General features: G+C 38.0%; 1 protein-coding gene across 1 annotated transcript in view; it reads right to left on the reverse strand.

The window, feature by feature from the left end:
* Nucleotides 1–11,712, reverse strand: part of DNAJC1 (DnaJ heat shock protein family (Hsp40) member C1) — a 205,854-nt gene that overhangs the window by 110,594 nt on the left and 83,548 nt on the right. Inside the window, exon 7 of the mRNA XM_029954409.1 lies at nt 2,326–2,416. Coding sequence (XP_029810269.1) covers nt 2,326–2,416 — 91 coding nt within the window. The remainder of the gene's footprint in view (nt 1–2,325; nt 2,417–11,712) is intronic.

Below are 11,712 nucleotides of genomic sequence, written 5' to 3' on the forward strand. Positions count from 1 at the left end.
TGCTTGAGAATAAGGTTTTGATTACTTGATTTTGTTTTTGTTTGAAATCATATAAGGTACAGAGAAAAAGATAAGGGAAATATTAAATTTGACTTCTATCCTTCCTCTCCCAATTTTGTGTTTAAACTTTCACCTTTACAGCCAATTTATTTATAAAATAGCTCCTTTTCCCCATTCATGATAAGACCTGTTTCAATTATAGTACTTAGAATTTGTATCTACTGACTTAGAATAAAACTCAGATGATTAGAGAATATATAAAAATATCATAAACAATGAAAAAGTCCTATTTATAAATAGTCAACATATTTAAACCTAAAACATAAAATTGAGTAAGTGTGTAATAAATAAATAAGGGCCTCCAATTTTCCAAACAGATACCACATTTTTTGCATAGACTCCCAGAACAATGATATTTGTTTTTAAGAAACCATCCTTTCTGTCTTTCCTGTTCTAACACTGTTTTAATAAGACCACCACACCTTCCGGCCCGGCCCTCCGAGGGCACTGCACTGTCTCAGAGTAGAGCAGATACCTTGAGGGCAGATTAGCAATTAGGTCATGAAAAACAGGCAGCATAAAATAGCTACTGCTAATCTACATGAGAAGCATTTACTCAATTAAGCAGATGGAAATGTTATTATGAACTCAGTACTCCAATGATGGTCTTTAAAATTAAGCAGGATAGGGGCAAATGAAATGCACACTGGGGGATTTGGGGCCTTTATACATTAATTCTAAAGTATACAATGCAGAACACTGTAATGAAGTTAACAAAATTAATTAAAAGATTCTTTGCATGTAACCATTAGAGACTACATTAAAAAATACATGACAGTTTCTGACATTGTTAATAATGTGACTGTTCTTTAACATTCTTAATGTTGCTACCATAACCTTTCCCTAATATACACTGATACAAAAACATGAGCATTAGAAGTCTTCTTACTCATGGCTGGGATGAATATGGTTTTTATTATGCTTTCCGGTATTTACTTTTTCCATTTTGAAGTTTCAATAACTGATAAGCTAGTGATGAATTTTCAAACTTTTTAAAAGCTTACTACATATTTTTACTACCAGTTTTCAGATATTTATGTATTTGAAAATGTGTTTCTTTACATCATCTTTTTACTAGACAATAGCAAAAAAATAAGAAGGAATTATTAATTTGTTTGACAATTTCCATCAAACTCTTAGAACAAAAATCTTTGAGTAACTTTGGGAAAATGGTCACAAACTTTAAAAGGAATTTTTATGCTGTGATAAAATCTCTTGCATTGTGATAAATATTTTACGTCTAGCTGCTATTTTCTAAGTTGTAGCATATAAACTTAAGCAATTATTACAGAATTCTAATATACATACCAAAATTACAACAATTGAGTGGTTTGTTACAGAAGCTACATAAAAAGAAGCTGTGCCTACGAAAGCTATAAAATGTATATTCACACTGATTCTAAATACATAGGGTTTCATTTATCTACTGATTTACTCAACATAATTTAAACTTCTCAACAACTACCCTAACATAAAACTTTGGTCTCAATCTTAGGTTTAATATAACAGTAATAATCATTTGCCCACCCTTCCTCCCCAACCCACACCTTTATATCTTACCTTCTATCATCCTAAACTCTTTCTTCTGAACAGAAATCTACTTTTAAACAATGATATACTCGAACATTATGTAGTGCATATGGTTGTTCAAGCTTTTTTTTAAGTGTATTTATTTTGAGAGAGACAGAGAGAGCGTGAGTGGAGAAGGGGCAGAGAGAGAGAATCTCAAGCAGGCTTTGCACTGTCAGCACAGAGCCCTACACGGGGCTTGAACTCATGAAACCATGAGATCATGACCTGAGCCAAAACTGACCGTCAGACTGACTCTTAATGGACTGAGCCACCCAGGTACCCTGAAACTTTAAGTTAAATTATGTGCTCCTTGAAACAGAGTTCATAGGTGCTCATTAATATTCATGGCATTACATTAATTCATATAGTCATCCAATATATCCATTTCCTGTGTGCCAGGGTACTGACAATTACAACACTGGAGTATGTTAGGATTTCCTTGATTTTGGATGCCCCCTAAAATTGACAAACTCATGTGGATTTTATCCCTCCTCTGATACTGAACTGTGGATGGTTCAGTAATAACTAATATAGTATTTTCCACATATAATACATTAAGAAAGCAACTGTATTTAGAGAATGGAAAAGAAAGCACAGAAAATTTAACTACCGTTGACTTTAAAAGAAAATCCAAATTTAAATGATCAGTCTTTATGATATTGTTAACACAGTAAGACAATGCTTAGAACTCACTTTGAAGTGTTTCAAGTTCAGCTCTACTCAGTGCGTCTTCCTTTTTCTTCAATCTTGTTTCTTTATATTTAGCATAAAACTCCCCAGCATCCTTAAAAAAGAAGTTACAAAAAAATTAACAAAAACCCAGTTTGCTTTGATACTATTTTACATAACTTCATTTTAAAGCAGTATATTCATTTAATGAGTAGTCTTCCTTTCAGTTGATGCTTTTAAATTTTATAATGAACAGAAGAAACTGAACAAATGTTTCTCTCAGATTTTTCTCTCTTAAAGAGCTTGTTTATTAAGGCCAGCACCTGCATGAGCATATATCTAAGGAGAGTCTTTTCTCTCGGATATGGAGGGGAGGACTGACCTCTACCTGTTTCTACCGCTGTTTATGTTCCAACATTGTGCTATTTCCTGGACAAAGACCAGAAAGGCAAACTCCCTGAATTAAGTTAAATTAAACTGGTTCAGTAAATTATATTAGTGTGACTAACAAAGCACTATTTTCGTATTCATCTCTTCACTTCAAAAGATTTTCAAAATTATGCGGCGCCCGGGTGGCTCAGTTGGTTGAGCATCCGGCTTCGGCCCATGTCATGATCTTGTGTTCATGGGTTTGAGCCCCTTGTCAGGCTCTGTACTGTCAGCTCAGAGCCTGGAGCCTGCTTCAGGTTCTGTGTCTCCCTCTCTCTCTGACCCTCCCTTTCTCATGCTGTGTCTCTTTCTCTCTCAAAAAAATAAAACATTAAAAAAAGATCATTAAAAAAAAGATTTTCAAAATTATCATGTGCAGATCTGATTAAGAAACCTCTCTGACCCTGTCAGTACGAATGAAGTTGTCCTTCCTCCTCCCGCCACACTCAGAGCTCAGTTCCTGGCGTGGAAGTCTGAGGACTAGGACACATACTTAGGCATCAAAATACAGTGGCAAAGGTGTCAAGGGGTGGCACACAGGTAAGACTCTAACTCAGCACTGAAAAAAGATTAGGCCTGCAATAATCACAAACATGGAGATAAATAAGTTGACACTCTAAGCATATGAGGATCCTGACAACGGGAAAACAGAATAGGTAGTTAATGTTCCACCACCTCTTAACTTCAACTCAGCCATCATCTAGCAATCCTACGCGTAACTGCCAGGCCGCATTGTGCTTTTATGTCTCTGCACATGCTTTGCCCTCTAACTCGAATATTTTGCTCTCCTGCCATTATTCTGATGAGCCCCTATTCATCCCTGAAAACTATTCAAGCATCACCTCCTTTTGCAAGGTTTTCTGACCTTCCCTAGCAAAGGAATTCTCTCCTGCATACTGCTTCTGTGTTTAAGCACACTTCTAAGATTGCTCGAATCGTGCTATGTTTTCTCCTAGAAAATGAGAAATCTGAGATAGGGGCACTTGTATGCCCAGAACACAGGATCTGGTATAAAGCAGGTACACAATAAACACTCATTGAACTGAACTAGATCAAAATATATGAGAAATCTTGTAAAGAAAGAAATGAAAGGGCTTGTGTGTGGAATAAGAAAAAGAGAGTTATCAAGGATAACGCTAGGGTAACATTCCCAGATTTTCACATTCCTAGGGCAGATAAATCATAGACTCATCTGAGAGGGTTTTATTTTTGAAGGAAATAAAGGAACAAAATCAATTCTTGGCTCTGTCGTGATTCAAACAGAAATACATGAACATGAACACTTAAACCCTAGAATGGAATTTTCTCTTTTCATTTGTGGCCATCCAGGAGTTAAAGCTTTTCTTAGAGTCTATATCTCTTAGGGTTATATTAGAATTCTTCCATGCGACAATGAATTAGGTAAATAAAAGGCATGCCTAAAATCACCGGATCAGTATAATAAAGATATATCTCTTATTCTTCCATTCTCATTTTTATGTTCCTACCTCATTTCTACCAGAAGGACTCCACAAGCCCTGGATCAGTGGAATAATGGTATAACTTGAAGGGTACATACAGAAAGTCATGCATCCAACATACTCATCCTTCCAGCCCACATATGCTTTAAAATACAAAAGATTTGGGGTTAAGGATTTATAGCCCTTCACATTCCTTAAACTGCTAAAAAAAAAAAAACCCAAACAAACAAACCCTGGAATACTATTATTTTCTTTAAGCAATATCAGTCATGTGTTCCTTGACATGAATGAATGAATGAATGAATGAATGAGCTTATTAGCTTCTTTCCAGGCAATGGTTTTTGATAGTAGGGAAAAGGTCAGGAAGGCACTGGACCCTTGCAGGGAATAAGAAACATGGCACCGTACAAGAGAAAGGGGCACAGCTAAGTTACTATGAGATGTGAAAGACGGTAGATTGAAATCGAACATCATAGTATAGAATAGTGAGAGAAAATACATGAGTATGAGGACAGATTTTGGAGCCAGACATGACCTGAATTAAAGTCTCAGCTCTGCCTTCTTTCAGCCTAAATAGCATTCAGCAAATTACTTCACTTAGTTTTGTGTGAATTGTCTCATTCACAAACGGGGACGATCACAGGGCTACTGTAAAGACTGAAGTGCTAATACAGGAGAGACGTGCGGAATAACATCTTGCACACAGGCCCTCTATATGTTACCTATTTTTATCATTACTTCTTATTTTACCTAAAGCCTTACTCTCTACCACAAAGAGTGAGTTTTTCTGCTTCAGACCTCACCAAAACTCCTGCAGAATCCTACAACTTCTTGCTTATATGGCTTTCTTCACCTGCACCCTCTCAAAGCAAAAATCTTTTACTTGGTAATAGCAATCTCTTCTTAGTAGTCCTACCAAATTTGAATATTTCTGTTTAGTGTTTCTGCTTCCTGCTACAGTACAGAATTCCGCTAAAAATTCTTCTTTGAAATTACCCATTCGACCCTAAATCCCACTAATCTGAGGGCCACTATGTACTTAATCACCTTACCCTACTCCTCCTAATTCCAAGAGTTCCAACACATTCTAACCATTCCCGAACTGCACTTATGGTTTAGGCCATTTATTTAAATGCTCCTCATCCTTTTTGTCATATCTTACTTGTACTTTCAAACTGTAATAACAATATGCCTACTCCAGAAAGGCTTACTTCTGTAAGAAGCCTATGATCTTAAATAACTCTAGTGCATTCAACACTCCACACTGTTCCAACTCTCCTTGTGTGCAGTTTGGTGTACTACACTTTAACGTGTACTAACAAACTGGAAGACTTTATTTTTTTAATTTTTTTAATGTTTTATTTATTTTTGATACAGAGAGAGACAGAGCATGAGAGGGGGAGGGGGAGAGAGAGAAGGAGACACAGAACCGGAAGCAGGCTCCAGGCCCTGAGCTAGCTGTCAGCACAGAGCCCGACGCGAGGCTCGAACCCCCGAATGTGAGATCTGATCTGAGCCAAAGTTGGAGGCTTAACCGACTGAGTCACTCAGGCGCCCCACAAACTGGAAGACTTTAAAAGTGATCAAATGGTAGGGAAGCTTGAGATGATTTCTTAACAGGGAGTGGAGATGAGATTGGAGATAACCTGATAACTATCATAAAATGTCATAGGGTCATTACAGGAGAGAACGGTGTATTCTAGAGATGGGATTTTTGATTTTGGGTAAAGAACTTTCTAATAATTAAGATTACGTTAAAATGAAACAGACTGACATCAAAGGTAAGATTCAAGAAGAGACCACAAGGCTACTATTTAAGGTGTATTCTAAGTGAGAAACACATATTCAAAAAGGGTTGAATAAGAACAGATGTTCTGAAAAAAGAAATTAAAAAAAAAAAGAGTAGTTGTTTTGAAACTTTGCCCCTTCCCATTCTTAATGAGTGGCGGATTCACTGCAATGTAACTGTCAACTAGAGAAAAGAAACATAAAGTCTCATTTTGAGTCCAAACAAAATAAGCCCTGTTTACCTACACACAAAAAAATCAGAATTTCTATATAAACTTCTTATCCCTCTTTGTGGATATTGCCTGAAACATAACAGAAGTTTTAATAAATATTCAATGAATGAATGAAGGCTTACTTTAATCCATCAGGGGTCTGGACTGCCTAGGGTTAGCCCTGTAACACTGTATTAAAACTACGAGATTTAAAGGTTCCAAACAAGAGTTCCTATCCTTGAGGAGTTTGTATCATAATCACCAATGGATGGAGCATGAGCAAAAGTTTTTACTTTAGAAGGAACTCTCCTAATACTTAACAAAATTTTTTGAAGGGCTCAAAGCTTGTCTACACAGATACCAAGCAGGGAACTGATCTTACATTGTAGAACTACAGGCAACTTAAAGAATTTACATGTTATGACTTTTCTTTGTATGTAATTGTAGAGCATGGCTCTGGCATAATAAGAGGTTAAATAGTTATATTTACTTATGCTTATTTATTGAACTACTATTGTAGATGCTGTACCTTGTTGGGATATATGGACATGACATGAAAAGACAAGCACTTGTCTTTAAGGACTATGTAAAAATAACAGAATGGCCCCAAATTTTGAAAATAACCTATGAGTAGGGGTTTTTCCCTTAAAAAATTGTGTGTGTGTGTTTCCAGGGCCTAGAAGAAGAGCTGGCATATAGTAAGCACTCAATAAATACTGGTTCAATGAATTACTTGAAGAGAGAATGGAGTTCACCAAACATTCTACCTGGTCCCCCACATTTCCTTGTCCTCTCAAGATACGGTGGGGTCATGGGACCAGTTCTGGATGGGCTGTGGATGGAAATATCATGTGTCACCTCACACCAAAGCACCAAAAAGCAATCCTCCAGCTCTCTGCTCCTGCCGTGGAGAGGAAGGAGGCCGCACGTTCCAGATCGTGCAGCTGGAGAATGGTAAAGACATCACTGTTCTGAGTCCCTGAATGACGAGTTAGGGCAGGATGCCCTCTTTCCTACCAACAAGTGACAGACGAATTGCATAAACTAGAAAAATATTTTAAGCCCCTAGAATTTCAGGATGATCTGTACCTTCCCACAGTATATTAGTTTATCCTTATTATAAAAATTAAATAATAAGTGCTATGAAGTGAGAAGTTAGTATAGAGAATATACAATGGGAAGTTTTCGATTGGCCTAATCAGGCAAGACTCCCTAATGATAATGAGCATTCATGCGGGCCGTGGGGATCTTATTTCCAAGATTACTGAGTTAGGAGATGAGGAATATCCACATCACAAGCTTTTCTTTTAACATTACTGACATATTGCATTTAAGTGATAAGATAACATGCTGAGCCAGTACTATTTGCCATGTTTTGGTTTTCTTTTACTTCTCCATACCAGCTCTGTGCTGACGGCCTACAGTCTACTTGGGATCCTCTCTCTGCCCCACCTCCTGATCTCTCTTCTCCTTCTCTCCCTCAAAATAAATAAATAAACATTAAAAAAAGAAACATTTTCTCCTAAAAATTTTTTTAAAATTTTTTATTTAATTTTGAGAGACAGAGAGAGACAGAGTAAGCAGGGGAGGGTCAGAGAGAGAGGGAGACACAGAATCTGAAGACGGGCTCCAGGCTCTGAGCTAGCTGTCAGCACAGAGCCCGTGAGATCATGACCTGAGCTGAAGATGGACGCTTAACCAACTGAGCCACCCAGGCGCCCTGAAACATTTCCTCTTTAAAAAAAATAAAATAAACTTCTAAATAAGAGACAACTGAAGGACAACGTAGGAAAAAAGGGAGATGATCTAGAGTGGTACAAGCTGCAAAATGCTACCTGTCACCTGTCCAAGTGGGAATAAGGAACACGGAAGAGCTCTGAGGACAAGGTTGCTACAAAAGAGATGAAGGAGGTACCTTTTCTTTGACTATCTGACAGCACAAATCTCTTTTGTTTGAAGCTTACATATAACCTTCAACATAGGAAAATACCGTAAGTACATTTCTGAAAATCTTCCCACAAAGTATTTGCTCTTAATCAAGATTTGCTCTCACACTGGCCTATACTGTAATCTCAGAATTACTTATAATGTGTAATAAAATTAGCGCGAAGAACACAGGAAAAATGTAAACTTTAGACTTTGAAAAGATTTTAATTTTTTAAAAATTTATTTTGAGAGAGCAAATGTAGGTGGAGGAGGAGCAGAGAAAGAGAGGAAGAGAGAATCCCAAGCAGGCTCCGTGCTTTAAGCGCAGAGCCCGACATGTACTCCATCTCACAAACCACGAGATCATGACCTGAGTCAAAATCAAGAGTTGATGCGTAACTGACTGAACCACCCAGGCATCCCTAAGCTGTGGTGTCTGAAGTTTAAAACAAACACTGAATTCATAAAAAGTAATAAAATAATAAGAAGACAAAAAAACGAGCTTTGCCTTGTCTCCCTGAGTCACTGGTATTCAAGGAAATGTAAAGCCTAACAGCTACTTTTTCCACTTGGGCTAAGAAACAGAACAGACTACAGAGGTCACCTGTTCAGCCCCAACTCAATGCAAGAATCCTATAGCTTTAGAATAATTACAACCAGCCTAGATACTCTGACAGGGACTTGTAAGATCAGATAGTTTATTCATTCGCTGTAAAATAGCTATCCATCTAGTTATTCCACTAATGGGAAAAGTTATCTTTCTCAGCTGTTGTATTTCTCATATTTTCATCCTTATTTTCATCTGCTTTAAGTTTCATTTCTACCATTCACTTTGAGCAAACTGCCTCACCAGGCTGAGTCATAACTACTTTTTATCTATAAAATATGGAATCTATGAGACTATATATATCTCTAACATCCTACTGTTTGTGTTTTTTTTTTAAATTTTGTCGACATCTAGCAATAACCTACAAAACTACTTTATGTACTTGCCTCCCATGCTCCCCCTTCAGAGGACAGAAGGAATGGAATTTTTGTCTTCTGCTGTGAGGTCTTTCCAGTTTCCCTTTCTCTCCCTGTCCTTCTGTAGCAGTAGCTTCAGGCTTACAAAACTTGAGACGTACTTCTCCATTCCTTTTCATTTGTTTGCATACTCCTTACTTAAAGTATGTTAATAAAGTTTTTTTAAGTTCTTAAAGTACTAAAAGTAAGCTCTTTGATCCATTGGAGAATCTGTGTTTAACTTTGAGTAGAACAGGCAACTCAGCTTGCTACAATTGCCTCAAAGCCTTTTAGGAGCTTTTTTCTGCTGCTAATTAGCTGTGAATGTTTTGTTTATTTGGTTTCTGACAGAGTCCCAGCAAGCAGAAGCAAAGGGGCTAGAAAGAAAGGGCCCTGAGTGCACAGAGGGTGACCTCCAGGAAGGGCCCTGAGTGCACAGAGGGTGACCTTCAGGAAGGGCCCTGAGTGCACAGAGGGTGACCTCCAGGAAGAGCCCTGAGTGCACAGAGGGTGACCCCCAGGAAGGGCCCTGACTGCACAGAGGGTGACCCCCAGGAAGGGCCCTGAGTGCACAGAGGGTGACCTCCAGGAAGGGCCCTGACTGCACAGAGGGTGATCCCCAGGAAGGGCCCTGACAACTGCACAGAGGGTGACCTCCAGGAAGCGCCCTGAGTGCACAGAGGGTGACCTCCAGGTTTGTCCACAGTTGTGGTTTCCATGGGAGAAGCTTCTTGGGAGGGAGGATGCCTCCATTTACAGAGAGTTTGGTAAAGTAGAATATTCCCTTTACTTCTTAGGCAACTTTTCACTTTTTAAGGTAAAAGCCATAACATTATAGAGAAGATTCCTCTATTTTTTCAGACACTGCTCCTAGGCAACCTATGAGTCCTGGTGGAGGTGGGGCTCTGCATGCTGGAAATTTCCTACAGTAATTTTTAGTTTAACTTGTGTTCACATAAGATCAGCTTGGTAGTGAGAAAAGATGGGGCTGGGACTTAACAATGGGAAAAATTTACAACTGTGAGCAATGCACACATAAAGGAGTTTTATATTTCATAAATTATGTAACTGAGAAATGGAACATAGCAGGTAGAGAGAAATTTGGTGAATTCCCTCAGAATCAAACAAATTATCAAGCAAATAAATCCTCAGTGCCTGGGACTTTTTCATCTTAGAAAGTACAGAGAACAACAACAACAAAAAGAAGTGTAGAGAACTACGAACAAACCATAATATGGACTGGTAATTACTTAGATATTTGGCACTTACTGATTTTATATATGAGAAATCAAATGGCACTACCAATCTAAATTATTATGGGCTGAAATATTTAAGACTCCAACGAAGACAGGTGGTGACAAAAATAAACTAACTTATAAGGGTTAAACTGGAAATATGTACATTGCATATTTCATCAACTGTTTGCTACTTTCATGGTTATAAATATGTTTCAGAACACATATGATAAATCAGAAAATATCCAGGAAGGGGATTTTGGAGGCTAGGAAAACTTCTGGGTATTACAGGCTGACATCAGCTAACACAGACGGCTGGTTTAGATGTATTCCCAGAGAACGTGTATTCCCTTCAAAACCACCATGAGAGGAGATGCAAGTGTCACTAGGGCGGAACTTTCGATGTTAAAATCAAATGCTAGGCTCAAAGTGTACAACGCCTCTCCTGATACAGCCCAAGTTCTCTATGATATTCTAATTGATATTCCATGTCTTCTATTGATCATTCTACTTGCTTTTGTACTATTTAGACATTTTCTCAAGTTTCCCCAACTTCCCTGCATATAGTCATGCATGTTACTCTTCCTGGATGTTCTCTCCTCACTCTATGCACATGTTAACCTTCCTTCTCCTCATCAATTTACAGACACTCCACATATTTTACTTTGGTTTTTCATTTGACTTTTTACTTTTCTACATATGTGGGTACGTGACTGATGTGAGGCATACATTTTGCTAAACATAGTAATGTCCATACACCTTTCCTTGGATATTTTCCAATCTGGGAAGTGTTTGATTTTAATTTAACATTATCAAATATTTTACATGTGTCAAGTATAATAGGTTTCAGTTCTTTTGTCTCATTCTTCTAACTTACCAATTCTTGTGACTTTCCCATCATCTGGAACTGCCGCTTTCCCAACCCCTGCTGGGTAACCACTTAAGTATATGAAGTATAATAAAGGAACGGGCATTTATTTATTTATTTTTAATTTTATTTTTAATTTTTTTAAAATAGTTTATTGTCAAATTGGTTTCCATACAACACCCAGTGCTCTTCCCCACAAGTGCCCTCCTCCATCACCTCCACCTCTTTATCCCTCCCCCTCCCCCTCCAACCCTTGGTTCATTTTCAGTATTCAATAGTGTCTCAGGTTTTGCGTCCCTCTCTCTCCCCAACTCTCTTTCCCTCTTCTCCTCCCCCTGGTCCTCCATTAGGTTTCTCCTGTTCTCCTGTTAGACCTGTGAGTGCAAACATATGGTATCTGTCCTTCTCTGCCTGACTTATTTCACTTAGCATGACACCCTCAAGGTCCATCCACTTTACTACAAATGGCCAGATTTCATGCTTTCTGCTTG

Source organism: Suricata suricatta, chromosome 10, assembly GCF_006229205.1.
Source record: "Suricata suricatta isolate VVHF042 chromosome 10, meerkat_22Aug2017_6uvM2_HiC, whole genome shotgun sequence".
Lineage (NCBI taxonomy): Eukaryota > Metazoa > Chordata > Mammalia > Carnivora > Herpestidae > Suricata > Suricata suricatta.